The sequence below is a fragment of the Podarcis liolepis genome, assembly GCF_965112155.1.
Source record: "Podarcis liolepis genome assembly, chromosome: 4".
Taxonomy (NCBI): domain Eukaryota; kingdom Metazoa; phylum Chordata; class Lepidosauria; order Squamata; family Lacertidae; genus Podarcis; species Podarcis liolepis.
Window position 1 is genome coordinate 107,214,678 of NC_139558.1, and position 19,507 is coordinate 107,234,184.

The window sequence follows — 19,507 nt, forward strand, 5'->3', positions numbered from 1 at the left end:
GTCAATATCCTTATTTTTTATCATTTTTAATATTTATGTGCCTTTCATCTGAAGATTTCACAACAGAAACATACAGGATAAAAGCATGGCTTTCTCAAAGACAAGAAAAGCCAGAGAAATCTCTCCTCCCCTTTTTCTGGATGGAGTTACAAACTTTGTTGATCAGGGAACAGCTGTGGAAATAGTGCATCTTGATTTCAGAAAGGCTTTTGACGAAGTCCCCCATAATATTTTTGTGATTAAGCTTCTAAAATGTGGGCTGAATGAGGAAACTGTTAGGTGGATTTGAGTAACAGAACCCAAACAGTCCTCCTCCATGGTTCCTCCTCATCCTGGGGAAAAGTGACAAGAGGGGTGCTGCAGGGTTCTGTCCTGGGCCCGTTGTTGTTCAACCTCTTTATGAACGACTTGGATGAAGGAACTGAGGGGGTGCTCATCCCATTTGCGGAGGACACCAAACGGGGAGCGGAGGCCAATGTGGCAGAAGGCAGAATGAAGCAACCAGAAATCAACTCAACCCGATGGACTGGTGACCCCCTCTCCCCCCAAGCCATCAATACAGCTAACACGATCAATATTCCCCCCAGCCTCACACCTCCACAGAGATCCCCACCCAACACCAGTCCAGGTGACATAAAAAGACACTCCCCATTACCCAACAATCTACAACTCACTCTCAGCACCCCTCCCCACGCCTTACTAAGTAAAATAATTCCCCTTGTTGCAAGGATTTTTAAGGTACCAGTCAGCCACTCAAATTGTGTCCCAGAATTGAGAGACGCAGCAGTGGAGAAAAAGAAAGTGATATTTATTGCTGAGCAATAAGAGACCCAGTGGCATCCTTTCCCAAAGACTGGGCCCCGGGCTCCAGCGCCCTGAGGCTTTATACCTGAGTACATGACATAATTGATACAATCGCACACAGCAGCAAAAAGAAAACCAATGAGTGCATTCAAGCCTTGCCCCCTGATCATGTAAAGAGTTCCCTCCCAACTTCTGCTTTTTCAGTCTGAACATGCAGTATAACCTTTCCCCTGATTTATGGTAAGGAGGAAGAAAAAGGAACTTCGGCCCTTACGCTCCTACACGGCCATCTGCTATACCGGGACATTCTGCGGTTAGCATCTTCCTGTTTGAGCTACTCGGGACCCTGTCTGGACAGGGGGGAAAGTGCCAGCACAGCAGATTTATTGCTTCCCCCTTATGTTAGCGAGACATTGAGAAGAACAAGGGAAGCGAACTGGGGCAGAGTTCATTTCGGATTCTTCCGATCTAAGCAATTTGCTATCAGCTTTTGCAGAAGCCGTCATGATTCAAAGATGGATTATATAAAAATCATTATAAGGATATATGGTTATATGGCTAACTGATTATATGAAAAGCATAAGGGTCACAAAGCCACAACAGTCCTCAAAGACAAAAAAGGCAGACTCATTTTTGCTAAAGGGACACTAGATGGCAAAACTAAACTGACAATTGGCTCCATATATGCCCCAAACTTGAAACATCTAGAGTTCATCCAAAAAACTAGTTCCTCTCCTCCGAAGGGGAAGCAATTCTGGGGGGGGGGTGACCTCAACCTAAATATGAAAAGCATATCCCTGAAAGACACCCCCCCCTACAAACCCATGGGCAACCTTCCTCCGAAGGAAACCCCCAACAATTAGGGACTCTTACAAGTTGCTAAAAGCATCCCTTAAAAAACAAACCTCCTTAAAAGTTAGCAAGACAGAACAAGACATCACGGCCCTCTCATCACGCTACAAACAAACAGGATCTAAAAAAAGTCCTTAAAGCTATAGAACAAAAAGGGAGAGAACTAGATTCCCTAGAAATCAACAAAACAATGATCAACATTCCATACTCTAAACAACGCTTCTGTGAGTATGGAGGGGAAAGCTCCAGATTATTAGCAAAGAGGTGTAGGAAAAAAGGAATACATTGCATCACCAAAAAGATCCCAGCTCGTCTGGGCACAAGTCCCCCGTGGGTCCGTGTGGTCAGTAAAAGAAGGAAATTCCCGCCAAGCAATTTGGAGCAAAACAGCAGTAGACTGAGATCCTTTCTGGTTGCGCAACAGGTTCAACAGCAGCGTGGGAACCCAGAGCCATGGGGCGACATTGTCTTTTAAAGCTTCCCACCATATCCCAGAATGCAGTTCATACAGCATCATCAATACGTCATTGCTACACCACTAAAACGTCAGAAAGGGGAGGGTTACACAAGATTAACATAAGGAAAATGAGTCAGTGCAAGACCCAAGGATAGGATTAGCATAGGCAAAGAAGTCTCAAGTACCCACCACCCAAAAGTACAACAGAACTTCCTTGGCATGTCTGGACCCCTTGGCAAGTCTGGGGATGGGATGAGGCTTTCCAATAATCAGCTCAGCAATTGTCACCTCTGGGCACTTCCTGGAGTTGATTTGACATGATTTATAAAGTTGGATATCTTCCCTGAGCTGTCAAGGCAAAAGGATACATTCAGGCATAATATTTGTAGCATTTAACAATTTAAAGGTGCGCCCCCCCCCGTCATTTCTGTAACAGCTCCCCCCTTTGGAGATAAATTTGCTTAGGTTCCGTAGGAATCGCAAATATTTTCTCCACATTTAACTACAGTTCACACATAGACATATTTCCCACCCCCCTTTGGTCCTGTAATATAGGTAAAGGTAAAGGGACCCCTGACCATTAGGTCCAGTCGTGACCGACTCTGGGGTTGCGGCGCTCATCTCGCTTTACTGGCCAAGGGAGCCGCGGTCAGCATGACTAAGCCGTTTCTGGCGAACCAGAGCAGCGCACGGAAACACCATCTACCTTCCTGCCAGAGCGGTACCTATTTATCTACTTGCACTTTGACGTGCTTTCGAACTGCTAGGTTGGCTGGAGCAGGGACCGAGCAACGGGAGCTCAACCCGTCGCGGGGATTTGAACTGCCAACCTGATTGGCAAGCCCTAGGCTCTGTGGTTTAACCCACAGTGCTACCCACGTCCCTGAGACACTTATTAGGTCCATAAATTACCATCTCACATATATTCAACACATAAAACAGTGGCAATTTGTAGTTGACAAAGGAGAGCTGGACCCAGAAAGGGCTCCATTCCCTTCCGGAGCTGAGGGCCGTATCCAAGCTCCATCCGGCCCCGGGGGCCCCTCTTCCTCTCCACATTTAACTACAGTTCACACACAGACATATTTCCCACCCCCTGTGGTCCTGTATGTTATATAGATATGCACTAAATAATAACCTGCTATTCCCCTCCCAAATGCATGGGTTTTAGTAAATCAGATTTAGATTTAGATTTAGATAAATTTATTGTCATTGTCCGTATATACACAGTATACACAACAACGAAAATCAAACACCCACCCAAAGACCGGGTTCACATATACATTTGCACGTATCTCCGAACTCTCATCCTATTTAAACATAATCTATAAAACATAACATAATCCAGAATATAGCATGACCTATTAAGGGCATAACATAACCTAAAACCTATCTCATTCCTTCTACTCCCTACTTACTAAACCTTGCAACTGGCCCTGAGATCATTATTTAGTGCAATCAGAGCTCTTGGATAGAAACTATTCAGAAGGCGTGTGGTTCGTGTTTTCATTGTCCTATATCTTCTGCCCGAAGGCAATAGTTCAAAGAAGTTGTGAGCAGGGTGGGTGGGATCTCTCAGAATATTATGTGACTTCTTCAAGATGCGAGACGTGAAGATCTCATCCAGGGTTGGTAGTCGGAGCCCAATAACATTCTGGGCAATTTTAATTGTTCTCTGTAAAGCTTTTTTATCCGTTTCAGAGCTGCTCCCATACCACGATAATATACTATAGGTTAGGACACTCTCGATGGTACTATGATAATAGGACAGGAGTAGGTGCTGGGATAGATTCAGTCCCCTGAGCATTCTCAGGAAATACAACCTCCCCTGCACCTTCCTCACAACCATATTAACATTTGCAGTCCATGAGAGGTCCTCCGAGATATAAATGCCCAGGTATTTAAAACTACCAACCCTCTCCACTTCCTCGCCATTTATGTGCAATGGTAAAATTACACTTTTCTTTCTCCTAAAGTCAATTATGAGATCTTTGGTTTTTTTGGTGTTAAGCATAAGATTATTTTCTTTACACCATTGAATTAACCCCTGTACTTCTTTCCTATAAGCAGTCTCATCGTTCTCACTGATGAGCCCCACCACTGTTGTATCATCCGCAAATTTGATGATTGTGTTGGACTTATACAGTGGGGTGCAATCAGATGTGTACAGAGAATAGAGAAAGGGACTAAGCACGCATCCCTGAGGGGCTCCTGTGCTTAATACTAGAGTAGAAGAATAGTAAGGTCCCATTCTCACTGTCTGCGGCCTATCAGTCAGGAAATTCCTTACCCACAGACAGATCTTCTGATGTATACCCAAGTTGGTCGGAAAGGGACTTGCATGTCACGCCTCTTAAGGCCATTTGCAAACAAACATTTTGGTTTCCCTGCCAATCTCCCGGTCCTCACTCTGCACTTCAATTGGGAGAAAGCCACACTCCCAGAGCTCAGGCAGTGGAGTAGCGTGGGGGGTGCAGGGGGGGCCGGCCGCACCGGGCACAACATCTGGGGGGGGGGCGGCGCACACCAATCTAGTGGAAGAGACTCAAGTGCTAAAATCCACGGGTTAGGGATTCGAGAGAAGAAGAATCGGAGAAGATTTACATCCCACTTGCATTACCTTGAAGTACCCAGTTAGTGTGATGATCTGGCGTTATGTGACAGCAAAAGGTGTGGGCAGAATTTGCTTCATTAATGGGAATGTAAAACCACCAAATACATAAATACGTGAGCCCAAACTGAAGCCTTCTGTTATGTAGTGTAGTTTCACCCTGGGCCAACAGGGGGATACTGTATATAGTTTTCACTCAGGTCTGTAGATAGTTTTCACTCAGGTCCGCGCCAGTTATTTTTGGCGGGAACTCTGGGCTGTTGTGGTTACAATGTTGACAGCCGGCTGCCTATAAATACAGGCCGGCTGAGCTGTTCGCAGTCAGTTCTATTCCAGCTTACCTTAATAAAGAGCTACTTGAAGAAATCGCTGTGCCGGCTGCTATGTCAACTCACGACTTAACACTGGCGACGAGGGTGGGATAGATGGACATCAGAGCACAGCCAGATGCGGCCAGCCTCTGAACTGAGCTGAATCACTGAGCTGAATCACAGAGCGAAATCACTGAGCGAAATCACTGGGCAGAACCAATTCAGAGCTGACTGTTCTGGCTAGAGCACTGTGCTCCATCCATCGCCCTTCACGCCGGCATCGGAATCATGGCTTCACTTGTGCCTCTACCGCCGTTTGCGCCAGCCTCTGAATCATGGGACTCCTACCTCGCTCGGTTCGACTGCTACCTCCAAGCCAACGAGCTGACAGCAGTATCAAAGGATCGGAAGCGGGGCCTATTCCTCAGCCTCTGTGGGCCTGAGGTGTTTGAGACGGCCCGAGCGTTGGTTGCGCCTGAAGCAGTCCAGGCAACACCATGGGACACGATCCAAGAGAAGCTCCGCAACCACTACGCACCAAAGCCGTCCAAGATTGCTGCCCGCCATGCGTTCTACCACCGGAACCAGGCAGAGGGGGAGTCAATCAACAACTACACCACCGCCCTGCGACAGGCTGCAATGCACTGTGAGTTCCGAGACTTAGACGATGCCCTGATGGATCGAATCGTCTGCGGGGTCCGGGACATCCATCTGCAACGGCGTCTCCTAGCCAAGCCAGACCTCACGCTACAGAAAGCCATTGAGGAGGCTGTGGCCTCAGAAGCTGCTGAACGCTCCGCCCAGGAGATCCGCAAGTCCAGCAGCCCGCGTCTTGCTAGGGAGCCAGTTCCGGTGCATCATGAAGAGGCCAGCAGTGAGGAGGCATCCTCCAGTGAAGACGATGACGTGCACCAGACAAAGCGGGAGCGCAGGAAGTTCCAACAGAAGTCCAAGGGCCAACCGGAATGTGCTGGCTGCGGAGGCAACCATTCCCGTGCCAAGTGTCGATTCAGAGACGCCATCTGTAGGAAGTGTTCCAGAAGGGGCCACATCGCTAAGGTCTGCCGATCGGCTCCGTCTGACACCCCCCCTTCATCGACTCGCAAGTCCAAGTCTTCACTCCAGTCTGCCAAGGAAAGTTGTTTCGCTCTCACCAACTGCCGCTGCCCGTCTGGAACCACGATTGGCCAAACCGACTCGCCTACGCGACGCAAGCTGAACGTCACGGTGCTCATTGAAGGAGCTCCATGTGACATGGAGATCGACACCGGGTCTGCCCTGTCCATCGTGTCATGGAGCACCATCAAAAGACTGGTACCCAGAGTGTCCAAAAGGCAACTCGACTCTCACCGCGTACACCTGAGAGACTACCAGGGAAACGACATTCCCGTGGTAGGCGTTGGCCGGTTCCGGATCGCCTTCAAGGATTTTTCGGGCCTGCTCCGGTTGGTGGTGGTCGAAGGTCAGCGGCCAAGCCTCCTAGGGCTAGACTGGTTTGATGCCCTCGGCCTGGAAGTCACCGGCATCAACTGCATCTCTAACGCAGAGACTGAGGGTCTGGTCAAAGACTTTGCCGAGGTTTTTGACGGCACCTTGGGACAATATACAGGTACGCCCATCTCCTTTAGCCTTGATCCACAAGTCGCCCCCATCAAGCTAAAGCCACGCCGGGTTCCCTTTGATCTCAAGGCTAAGGTGGACGAACAACTGGACAAACTGATCGCCCAAGGAGTTTTGGAGCCGGTTGACCACGCAAAGTGGGAAACCCCCATCGTCACGCCTGTCAAGCCAGATGGGTCGGTGAGAATCTGCGCTGACTACAAGTGCACGATCAACAAGGCACTTCAGCAGCACGCTTATCCGGTTCCTGTTGTCCAACACCTGCTGCATTCCCTGGGTGAGGGTAAGGTCTTCGCTAAGCTGGACCTTGCCCAAGCCTATCAACAACTGCCAGTCGATGATGCCACTGCTGAAGCCCAGACGATCGTCACCCACCGGGGGGCATTCCGTTGCCGCCGGTTGCAGTTCGGGGTGAGTGTGGCTCCTGGCATCTTCCAAAGCCTTATGAAGCGTCTCCTGCAAGGGCTTCCGGGTGTGGTACCATATTTTGATGACGTCTTGGTGTCTGCAGACTCACACCAGCAGCTGTTCGAGCGCCTCCGTGCCGTGCTGACCAGGTTCCAGGAGGCCGGGCTCAAGGTAAAGAGGGAGAAGTGCCAGATCGCCGTTCCACAGGTAGAGTTCCTGGGCTATCTTATCGATGCCTCCGGTCTTCATCCAACCACATCCAAGATCCACGCTATCCAGCAGGCCCCCACCCCAAAGAACAAAACGGAGTTGCAGGCATTCCTGGGGCTGCTGAACTTTTATAACATGTTCCTGCCCCACAAAGCTACAGTGGCTGAGCCTCTTCACCGACTCCTTAGCACTAAGACGCCTTGGGCCTGGGGTCATCGGGAGACGGCGGCCTTCAACGCGGTCAAGGCTCTCCTTTCTTCAGACAGTGTGCTGGTACAGTACAGTGAATCCAGGCCGCTGGTCCTTGCCTGCGACGCCTCACCTTTTGGCATCGGTGCTGTCCTTAGTCACCGTTTTCCAGATGGAAGAGAAGCACCGCTCGCCTACTTTTCCAGGACACTATCTCCGACGGAACGGAATTACAGCCAGCTCGACAAGGAGGCATTGGCACTTGTGGCTGGAGTGAAGAGGTTCCATGAATACCTCTATGGCAGGACTTTTGACCTCATCACTGACCACAAGCCACTCCTGGGCCTCCTCGCCGGTGATCGTCCAACTCCACCGGTCCTCTCACCACGCATGCTGCGATGGACTGTTTTCCTGGCTGCCTACCACTACCGGCTCAACCATCGCCCGGGGAAATCGATGGGCCATGCCGACGCCCTCAGCCGTTGCCCTCTTCCAGCATTTGTGGAAGACCCGGCTCCAGCTTCATCACTCCTTCTGATTGAGGATCTTCCGGCAGCGCCTGTATCGGCTGCCACTGTGGCCTCCGCATCTGCCCAGGATCGCACCATCAGCCGGGTGCTCAACTGGGTGTGGAGGGGGTGGCCACAAGGGCCCTTTGCATCGGAGTTCCAGCCCTTCGCAACCAGACAACATGAACTCTCAGCTCATCGCGGCTGTCTGCTGTGGGGAGACCGCGTCGTGATTCCCCAGGGACTCCATCAGCGCGTCCTGGAGGCTCTGCACGTTGGCCACCCGGGAATTGTCAAAATGAAGGCGTTGGCTCGGTGTTACGTCTGGTGGCCTAATATGGACGATGCCATCACTGCCTGGGTGTCCGCCTGTCAAGCGTGCCAGGAGTCGAGGCCTGCACCACCGGCAGCTAAGGGACACACCTGGGAGACGCCAAAGACACCCTGGTCGAGGGTGCACATCGATCTGGCTGGCCCCTTTCACGGCCGGACCTTTATGGTAGTGGTGGACGCCTATTCCAAATGGCTGGAGGTCGCCCTGATGCCCTCCACCACTACCGAAGCTGTCATCCGGGTGCTGCGAGGCCTGTTTGCAACGCATGGGTGTCCTGATGTCCTTGTCTCTGACAACGGACCGCAGTTATTTATTCATTTATTTTATATTTCAACAGGATTCAGCTCCGTGTCATGTTACTCCTTTGTGCAAAAGGCGGTTTCAATATTATCATATTGAATACCTACCTATTCAAAGGGCCTCTGCTGCACGATACCAAATGTAAGAATTCACTGATCAATGTCTCTATGTACTGGCTCAGTGGGGAAACTTCCGAAATTCATCTAGACCTGTGAGCTCAGCTCCTCCGCAGCCCCTCTGCCTGAGGGATAATCCCTGGCATCCTGATACCTGAGTGCCAGACAGGTAGCCATTCCAGAAAGAACAAACCCAGAGGAAGACAAAAGGGTGTGATGAACTTGGCTGGGAAACCGGGAAATGTAAAATCTCTTTTGTGACACTTGCTGGGTGTTTGGTGGAGGGCAAGGGGAACCATGGGGCAGGGTCCAGGATGCTCAGATTACTGCCACCAGATGTAGGAGTGATGTAGTTTTTTGGGGGGGGGGTGTAACCTGGGGATTAGCGGCTAATAAAACTTTGGGTTCTCTTTTGTTCGGGGCTTCCATCCTGTTCCACCTGGTGGCAGGTGGGAGTCCTGTCGCGACAGTCTTCCATCCAGACCAATTCGCTCTGCTCTTCCTGCCCGGAGTCCTTGTTTTTTGTCCAAGGGAGCCTCAGATTTCTCCGTTAACAATTCTCCACGGTGCCGCGCCCTGAAATGAACTCAATCTGGGGGGGGGAATGGGCAGGTCTTTGCACCCTGGAGGGGGCTTGGACTCCCGAGCGCAGCCAAGCCTAGGATGGGGTCTGCGCATCAAGGGAGGGGTGGAGACCCCTGCGGGCAAGGAAAGGCAACCAGCGCTGGGCTTCCCTGGGCTTCCCCTTGACAAGCGCCTGGGAGGAGGGCCGGGGGGGGGGTCCAGCCCTGGGGGTCTTAAGGGAGAAATCCGAGGGCTCCCTTGGCCAAAAAGAAAGACACCAACCAGGATAACCTGGAGCAAAACAGCAGCCTGTAGGCTTGGTCTGGATTGATCTGTTGCAAGAGGGGGCTCCCCTCACTTGCAGGAGAGGGGAGGGACCCAGAAAAAGGGGGTGCAAGGCCTGATCAAGACTTTTGAAATTGCCCCCCTGTAGATCAAGCCCAGCCCCATTCATTCCTCCCCTTCCTGGATTCTGGGGTGAGTTTCCTTCCTTCCTGCAAAGCCCTTTTCCCTGCAAACTCTTCCTCCGGCTTCTGGCCAAGGGAAGGAGATGCTCTGAGCCCCCCAAAGGATAGCCTCGCCCCCCCCAAAAGGATATCTGGGCCTTGAGGGAGCCAGGGGGGCAGATGCCCCCCCCCGAAATCCATAGAAAAAGAAGAATCTGAGGTTTTGCCAAAGGGGGACTCGGCATTGCAAGGGTTAAAGGGATCCGAGCTGCCTTCCTAGAGAGGCCAGGAAGCAAGGGGGGGCAGGTCCTCCAGAGCCAAGGCCCCCCCTCCCCAGTCCTTCCCTGCTTGGGTGTCCCTCCTGCAAGGGCTGCCTCGCTGTCCCTCCTGGGATCTGGTGAGTCTCCTCTCTCTCTGGGATCTGGTGAGTCTCCTCTCTCTCTGGGATCTGGTGAGTCTCCTCTCTCTCTGGGATCTGGTGGGGGTCCCAGGGCTGCAGCAGGGGAGGGGGCGGGGGGGCCTGATCAGGGAGGAGAGGGTCCTGCCAGGGAGGGGCCAGGTCTGTCACGCTCTCCTTCCTGCAGATCAGAGGATCCCAAACTCAGTTGGCCTTCCGCCCCCCTTCAGAAAAACAATGACCCCCCCCCCCGAAATCTCCCTTCTTTACACAAAGGGGTCCCTGGGACTTTAACTCTCTGTGACGTCACTCAGCGTCACTGCACAACAGAGGGAACATCTGCAAATGGTTTTCCAAAGCTGGACCAGGAGGTGGACTAGACACCCCCCCCAAAAAAAACCCCACGGGGAGGGAGGAAGGAAAGGTGGGAGAGAAAGGAAAGGGATAAAGAGAGGGATCCCAGTTTCCCAGAGTCCGGCTGCTGCATTGGGGACCAGTTTCCCAGTGTCTCCCAGGGCAGCTCCCCACGGAGGCCACTGCAGCAATCCCCTCGCACCCAGAGCAGGGCATCCCAGGACCACATCCTCTCTCTCCCAAAGGGATGGTTGCTGGCAAAGCAGCCGGAAATGGGCGCTGCTACTCCCTGAGCCTCCTGGGACCTGGGCATCAAGGGCTGTGTGTGTGTTAAGCCATCTAAGAGAATAATCATAATAAATTGGCCGCCTATATTTTAAGGGACGTGTCTTTTGACCCTGTCCACTTGGCCCTCAGGGGGTTGGCGAGATACATACCTGGCCCTCAGAGCAAAGAAAAAGGGACCCCACCCCAGGAGTCTGTCTTGAGAGCGGCAGAGAGTCCAAGTGCAAGAAAAGGAGATAGAAGCAGGGGGGAAATGTGCCCTGAAGGGGGGTGGGGGGAGAATAACTCCTGAGGACCCCCAAGTGAGGACCCCCACTAGAGCCAAGCAACCATTTTTCAAATGGCTCCCTTGTCAGTCAGTTCTGACTTCATGCATTGACTGGAAGGCAGGAGCAACCAGGCTGACTCATCTCCCAGAAATCCCTTCAGTTGCCTCCACATTCTGCATTGCTAGAGGGCTGGAGACTTACTTCTTCTCCTCTTCCTCCTCCTCTTTCTTTTCAAAAAGGTATCTCACGGTTTGGGCTCTGGTCCCGTCCAGTCCTGATTCCTGGCAAGACTCATCCATGCTTGTTCAGGGATCCTGTTTCTTCTCCTGACCTACAAATTCTGTAACAGAACAATGTTTTTGCTTTGTAGGATTTCCAGGACTTCTCATTAAGACGGAAAGAACTTTTAAAAGATCCTTCTGATCTCTTAGAGACTGAGAGCACAGATGGATGAGCGAGACCCAGCTGGCCCTGAAGCAGGAAGAGGCCATGTCATCCAAACTGGGAGAAGTGGGGGATTCTTGGGAAACTCTGTGCAGAAGATCCTGGGTGAGGAGGGCACCCTCCACTCTGATATGAAGAGCCAGCAGTTCAGGCAGTTCTGCTACCAGGAGGCCAAAGGACCCCGAGAGGTTTGCAGCCGACTCCACCACTTTTGCCACCAGTGGCTGAAGCCAGAAAGGCACACGAAAGCTGAGATGCTGGATCTTGTGATCTTGGAGCAGTTCCTGGCTGTCCTTCCCCCGGAGATGGAGAGCTGGGTGAGGGACTGTGGAGCGGAGACCAGTTCCCAGGCGGTGGCCCTGGCCGAAGGTTTCCTCCTGAGTCAGGCAGAGGAGAGGAAGCAGGTGAGGGAGACTTTCCTCTGGATACTACCTTGACCAGAGCCAGGGCCTTTTCGGATGTGGCTCCGTCCTGGTGGAACGCTCTCTCACAAGAGACCAGGGCACTGTGGGATTTGACATCTTTCCTCAGAGCATGCAAGACAGAGCTGTTCTGCCAGGCCTTTGTTCAGGGTTCAGTCTGATTCTTTTATTTCAGTACAAGAATAAGCATTAAAGAGGCTTCCTAGCCCGCTCACACCTCCTTTATAAGACCAGTGGTAACAGTAGTTGGCCCTAGCGAATATTAACCACTCTCATTTTTACTTGACTTGATCATGGATGGAGGACTTGACCTGGCATGTGTGACAGAGACTTAGTTGGATGAAGCAGATGGGCCTGTCCTTGCCGCTGCTTGTCCACCAGGTTTATCTTACGCACAGCAACCCAGGTCATGTGGGCGGGGAGGGGGGTTGCAGTGATTTTTAGGAAGTCATTAGTTTGCACCAGGCGTCCTATTGGGAAGACCCAGTTCTCTGAGTGCATGTTCTGGAAGTTGGGCAATAGGGGCAGTACAGGATTCCTTTTGGTGTACCGACCTCCCCGCTGCACCAAGGATTCCCTGCCTGAGCTGCTTCAGGTTGTGGCAGATGTTCTCCTGGAGACACCTAGTTTGGTTGTCCTAGGGGATTTTAACATCCATGCCGACACGACCTTACAAGGGGCCGCTCGGGACTTCGTGGAAAGCATGGCCTCCATGGGGCTGTCCTTGAATAAGTCTGGCCCAACCCATAGCCGCGGACATGCCTTGGACCTGGTGTTTACCTCCATGGATGTTGGTGATCTGACACTAAGTAAAAGCGAAACGAAAGAAGTGCCATGGTCAGATCACTTCCTGGTGCAACTGGACTTCTCCGCGACCCTTCCCCTCTGCAGGGAGGTGGGACCGATTCAGATGGTCCGCCCCCGCCACTTAATGGATCCAAATGGTTTCCAGAGAGTGGTAGGGGATGCTTTATCCCATGTTGATGGCCTTTCAGCTGATTCCCTGGTGGCCCGCTGGAATGTGGAGTTAACCAGGGCTATTGACTGTTTGGCTCCGAAGCGCCCTCTCCGATTGCATGGAGCCCGGACAGCCCCGTGGTTTTCCACGGATCTGAGGGCAATGAAACAATCGTTGAAACGGCTAGAGCGCCGGTGGCGGATGACCCATTCTGAAGCTGACCGGACACGGGTTAGAGCTCAATGTCGAGCCTACCAAGTGGCGGTAGCGACGGCGAAGAAGACTTTCTTCCCCGCCTCTATTGCATCTGCAGAAAACAGCAGCAGGAGACTTTCTTAGGTGGTCCGCAATTTAGCGGAACCACCTGCAACATCGGGGCCCAGTACGGGCCACATGACTCTTGCAATGATTTTGCAAAGTTTTTTGCAGATATAGTCGCTCAGATTCAGGAAGAAGTAGACGCCACCGTGGGAGCAGGGCCGGGGCGGGAGAGTGCTAGAGTCCTGTCTAGTCAAGTTGTGTGGGATCAGTTCCAATCTGTTACCTCCGAGGATGTGGACAGGCTGCTTGGACGAGTGAAACCAACCACGTGTCTCCTGGATCCTTGCCCATCCTGGCTTATAAAAGCTAGCCGGGAAGGACTGGGCCATGGGCTTCGTGGGGTGGTGAATGCTTCCCTCCGTGAGGGAGCCTTCCCAGAACCGCTGAAAGAGGCGGTTATTAAACCGCTTCTTAAAAAACCATCTTTATTGCGGCCACGATGGCCAACTATCGCCCACTCTCAAATCTTCCATTCTTGGGCAAGGTGATTGAGCGAGTGGTTGCCGAACAACTCCAGGCACGCCTGGAAGAAGCGGACCATTTGGATCCCTTCCAGTCGGGATTCAGGCCTCATCATGGGACTGAAACTGCCTTGGTCGCACTGGTTGATGATCTCCGGCGGGCTAGGGACAAAGGTGAGAGCTGTTTCCTAGTTCTGCTGGATCTCTCAGCGGCGTTTGATACCATCGACCATAACATCCTTCTGGACCGTCTTGAGGGGCTGGGAGCTGGGGCCACTGTCATACAGTGGTTCCGCTCCTTCCTCCTGGGCCATGTCCAGAAAGTGGTGGGGGGGATGAGTGTTCAGACCCCTGGGCTCTCACTTGTGGGGTGCCTCAGGGTTCTGTCCTCTCCCCCATGCTTTTCAACATCTACATGCAGCCGCTGGGAGAGATCATCAGGGGGTTTGGGCTGGGTGTTCATCAGTATGCAGTTGATACCCAGCTCTACCTCTCTTTCAAATCAGAACCAGTGAAGGCGGTGACTCTTCTCCCTGGTCTCGGATTCTGCCAGTCATTTCTGCCAGTTCCATATAGTCCATCACCTTCATCTGCCATTCTTCCAGAGTGGGTCAATCTTGTGTCTTCCAATACTTTGCAATGAGTATTCTTGCTGCTGTTGTAGCGTACATAAAAAAAAATCTATCCTTCTTTGGCACCAATTGGCCGACTATGCCCAGGAGGAAGGCCTCTGGATTCTTCAAGAAGGTATATTTAAATACCTTTTTCAGTTCATTACATATCATTTCCCAGAAAGCTTTAATCCTTGGGCACGTCCACCAAAGGTGAAAGAATGTACCTTCAGTTTCTTTACATTTCCAACATTTATTATCGGGCAAATGATAGATTTTTGCAAGCTTGACTGGGGTCATGTACCACCTGTAAATCATTTTCATAATATTCTCTCTTAAGGCATTACATGCCGTAAACTTCATACCTGTGGTCCACAACTGTTCCCAGTCAGCAAACTTAATGTTATGTCCAACTTCTTGTGCCCATTTAATCATAACAGATTTCACCGTTTCATCCTGAGTATTCCATTTCAACAGCAAGTTATACATTTTTGACAAAGTCTTAGTTTTAGGTTCTAACCGTTCTGTTTCTAATTTTGATTTTTTCACCTGGAAACCAATTTTCTTATCCAAATTATATGTCTCCATTATCTGATAATAATGAAGCCAATCTTGCACTTTGTTTTTTAATTTCTCAAAACTCTGCAATTTCAATTTGTCTCCTTCTTGTTCCAAAATTTCCCAATATTTCGGCCATTTGGCCTCCATATTGAGCTTTTTCAGAGCTTTTGCTTCCATCGGTGACAACCACCTTGGAGTTTTATTTTCCAATAAGTCCTTATCCAGGCATTAAGGTAAAGGTAAAGGTACCCCTGCCCGAACGGGCCAGTCTTGACAGACTCTGGGGTTTGTGCGCCCATCTCACATCTATAGGCCGGGGGCCGGCGCTGTCCGGAGACACTTCCGGGTCACGTGGCCAGCGTGACAAAGCTGCATCTGGCGAGCCAGCGCAGCACACGGAACGCCGTTTACCTTCCCGCTGGTAAGCGGTACCTATTTATCTACTTGCACCCGGGGGTGCTTTCGAACTGCTAGGTTGGCAGGCGCTGGGACCGAGCAGCGGAAGCGCACCCCGCCGCGGGGATTCGAACCGCCGACCTTTCGATCGGCAAGCCCTAGGCGCTGAGGCTTAAAGTCTGGCAGGGCAAATCCACCTCTTTCCTTTGCATCTGTTAATATTTTAAATTTTATTCTAGGCTTCTTGCTGTGCCAGACAAATTTAGAAATATCTCTCTGCCACCTCTTGAAACAATCCATTTTGTCCACAATTTGCAATGTTTGAAACAAAAACAACATTCTAGGCAATGTATTCATTTTTACCGCAGCAATACGGCCCAGCAGTGAAAGCTTCAAATTTGATCAAATTTCTAAATCTTTTTTCGCTTCAACCCAGCATTTTTCATAGTTGTCTTTAGGCAGAGGGCCTTCTTAGTAGTGGCGCCCTCCCTGTGGAACGCCCTCCCTCCACATGTCAAAGAGAAGAACAACTACCAGACTTTTAGAAGACATCTGAAGGCAGCCCGGTTTAGGGAAGTTTTTAATGTTTGATGTATCACAGTATTTTAATATTCTTTTGGAAGCCGCCCAGAGTGGCTGGGGAAATCCAGCCAGATGGGCGGGGTATAAATAATAAATTATTATTATTATTATTATTATTATTATTATTATTATACCAGTGGCCTGCAGTCTGTCCAGATTTTAATTTGTTTTGAACTAATTTTAAGAAGTATTTTAATTAATCGCTTGCTTGTTCTTATGTTCTTTGTATACTGTGTTAGATTTATGATGTTAGCCGCCAAAAGATTGGCTCCGGCCAGGGAGGGTGGGGTACAAATAAAAAAATATTATTATTATTATTATTAGGGGCTCCAAAGAGGATGGAGAGCATCCCATAATGCTCTGCTGATGGCCCATCATTTTTCTGGGAAGGCATCCATGGAATGAGATCTCACACCATTAAAGTTTTTTACTTTTCCATTATCTTTCTGCTATTTCTTGTAAGACCTATTACAGTCGTTAAGAGTCGTCAACAGGCTCTCCCAGCTATCTGACTATCTCCCATTCCCACCACCCTTCTGAGTAACACCCCTTCCCACCTTCTCACTATATAGAAGGATCTGGCAACTTCTGTTTCAGTGTATCTGAAGAAGTGTGCATGCACACGAAAGCTTATACCAAGAACTAACTTAGTTGGTCTTTAAGGTGCTACTGGAAGGAATTTTTTTTATTTTGACTATGGCAGACCAACACGGCTACCTATCTACTACTACTATTTCTTGTCATTCATTCTCTGTTTTGAATCCTTGTTGCTCTTTCAGAAAAGGGATCATTTTGCAGAAATGGACCTGGATTCCTGTGAGGCAGAGAGGCCTCCGTTGGACACCAGAGAGAGGCCACCGGGTAAGGAAGAAGGCGGTTTTTCTCCATTTGGTCTCATTCTGTTGGTTTCCCATATAATCTCTGGGTTCTTTTCATCAAGTTTTTTTTTGGGGGGGGGGATTTGGGAGGAAGGGTCCAGAGGAGGAGAGATGTATTTCTGCATGACTAACATATGAAGTGGGCACAAATGTCCAAATGCACTCAGCAGGTAAGGCTTTCTGAAAGGCCCATCTGTAGATAGAGATGCCCTGTTTCACCTGTGAGAGACATGGGCACGCCTGGCATCCTGCTTACCTGTTTTCTCTTTCAGGAGACAGAATGATGCCAGGAAGACCTCCTGATCCATCTTTTCATGGGAGCAGAAGGGAAGCAGCGTCTGTGGAACCAGATCAGGTCAGGGGAAGCTGCCTTGTGGGGACAGAGGCTGACGGATGGAGCAATGTCATGGACTGGTTGGGCACAGAGGAATGGTGGGAGGAAGCAGCCGGGGAACCAGGAAGGGAAAATGTCTCAGCCCAAGGAGTGGAGGTGGAGGAAGGATGAGCGGTCAGAGGGAGAAGAGGGAGAAACCTGGGAAGAGGAGGTGTCAGAAGCTGAAGGGGAAACAGGGCTTAGTGAGCTGGGAGACTCTGAGGCAGAATGCAGTGAAGAATCGGAGGCAGAAGAGGAAGGAGGCGAGTGGGAGGAGGAAGGTCGAGAGGCAGAGGCGAGTCAGGAGAAGGAGGAGCCACCGGGGGCTCCCTCTCCTTCTGCCATAAGCCCCCATCCCTGCTTGTCTCTCAGAGCCCGGAGACTTCTGACAATGGAGGAGCAAAGGCAGGCTGCACACTGGCGCACTGTTGGATCACTTGCCAGAAACCCCAGAGAGAGGGGACTTGGAAAGCTGTGGGGAGCTAGTGGCCTTCTCTTTTGGCAGCTGATTTCATGGAGGAAGACCCTGTCATGGAATTCTACTCAGTATTGATCCAGGCAGAACTCCAATGTATAGTTACCAGAGTGAAAACGTAAAGACGTTGCAGGATTCCCCAAAATAGACCAGAGGCAATTGTATTTCACCCAGCAGAGCTTTACTGCTACTGAAGACAAATGAGCATAATGGTCCCAAATCCAAAACATTCAGGATTGGCCCTGTCCATAAGAAATCCAGTTGCAGCAAACTTAACTGAAATTTCCCACAACTTATAATAAGTTTAAACCTCAACACTCAGCATACAATGTACAGAACACCAGAAAGGAGAGAGAGAGAGAGAGAGAGAGAGAGAGAGAGAGAGAGAGAAACCCAGGCTCCTTCTGGCCTCTTCTTATAGTCAGCATGACCTTGATAGAAAACATAACAGAACCACTTTAACCCAGCTGTACTCAGGCTGTGAGGCCTGGGTCCTTGTGCCAAAGGCCAAGCTCAGAAAGGGTGGCCCTAGGTCCCAAAAGATGATTTTCTGTGGGTATGAGCCAGGGACCAAGGGGTGGAGATTTGCCTATCCAACAGGCAATCAGTCCAGGATTCTGCTCAGCAGAAGTGCTGACTTCTGTGAGTAGAATGGATGCACACGCATACATGGGAACCCTGATCTTCTTTCAGAGAGTCTGCAAGACTCTGCTGATGAGGAAGAGATAGAGGTTGAACCTGCTGCTGAGGCACAGAGTCCTGACCCAGAGCAGGTAGAGGGAAGAACTTCTCCTAAAGCTGTGAAGCTTGAACAGAGAAGTGCTCCTTCCTCACCCACAGGTTCAGCTGAGAAGTCTAAACAGCGCAGTAAATCAGGGGGAGCTCTCTGAGGCCAAGGACGTTCTAGCTGGTCCTAGTGGGTCTGAGGGTGTACCTGAAACTGGGTTGAGATGTTCAGCTCGCACAACGAAAGGTAAGCCTCCTGACAGGTTTGCAGTCACAAGTGTATGGGTTGGCATGGTACAGTGTGAACCCGAAAGTTTTGAGGGTGTTCAGAAACTGCCTCAGGAAGAAGCCAGGAAAGGGCATGAGGTAATGCAGAAGGAGATGAGCTCAATAGAGTCTCTAGGCGTGTTCTCCCTCACAACGTTGCCAGTGGGCAAACAGGCCGTGAGCAGCCGCTGGGTTTACCGTCTTAAACCACAGCAACAGGCTAGGCCAGTAGCCAGAGGGTTCACACACAAAAGGGGCTGCATTATACTGAGGTATATGCCCCCACATCCAGAAGTGAAACTCTGCGCATGCTCTTAGCCATTGCTGCACAAAGAGGTTTTCAGGTGAATCACTTTGATGTGGATTTGAACTCAGACTGCCAGGAGGATCTGTACATGCCTCCTCCTCCAGCGTTTGAGGGCAATGAGCCAAATACTGTATGGAAGCTTCACAAGTCCATTTATGGCTTAAAGCAATCGGCCAGTAATTGAAACTTGTACCTGAATGAAGCCATAGAGAAGCTAGGTTTCAGGAAGAGTCTTGCTGACAGCTGCCTGTACCTTAAAGGGTCAGGAGAGTCACAGGAAATGGTGTTGATCTTTGTTGATGACATCATTCACATCTCAGGGGCAAACAAACAGGTGCAGAAGTTTGCCAAAGAGCTTGGAAAACGGTTTCAGCTCAAGAACCTGGGTGCAGTAAGGATCTACTTAGGTGTTCAGATAGACAGGACTGAAGATGGAAGCTTCTTGCTCAGTCAGAAAGGCAACATTGAGCAGGGGTTAGGGCACCTATGGAGAGAAGCTACGTGAAAGACAGTTGGCTAGCAGAACGCGTTGAGTGCGAGAACGCTGAGCTCTTCCAGTCCGCTCTGGGTAATCTGTTGTATCTGTCCCAATGGAGCAGGCCGGACATTGCTTTTGCTACCAATCTGCTCAGTAGGGAAGCATCAAAGCCCAGTGTAAATACCTGGCATGGTATCAAGCAGGTGCTGCG

The 19,507-nt window shown here is 50.5% G+C and overlaps 1 protein-coding gene across 5 annotated transcripts in view; it reads left to right on the top strand.

Moving 5' to 3' along the window:
- Window positions 1-19,507, top strand: part of LOC310705046 (uncharacterized protein) — a 162,215-nt gene that overhangs the window by 101,223 nt on the left and 41,485 nt on the right. For 2 of the 5 annotated variants that reach the window (XM_083499358.1, XM_083499356.1), the window contains 2 exons: window positions 16,572-16,653; window positions 16,943-17,025. In XM_083499358.1, coding sequence (XP_083355484.1) covers window positions 16,572-16,653; window positions 16,943-17,025 — 165 coding nt within the window. Of the gene's footprint in view, window positions 1-11,315; window positions 11,885-16,571; window positions 16,654-16,942; window positions 17,026-17,049; window positions 18,386-19,507 lie in introns of those variants that run through there. The other 3 variants (XM_083499355.1, XM_083499357.1, XM_083499359.1) reach the window with 3 other exon arrangements.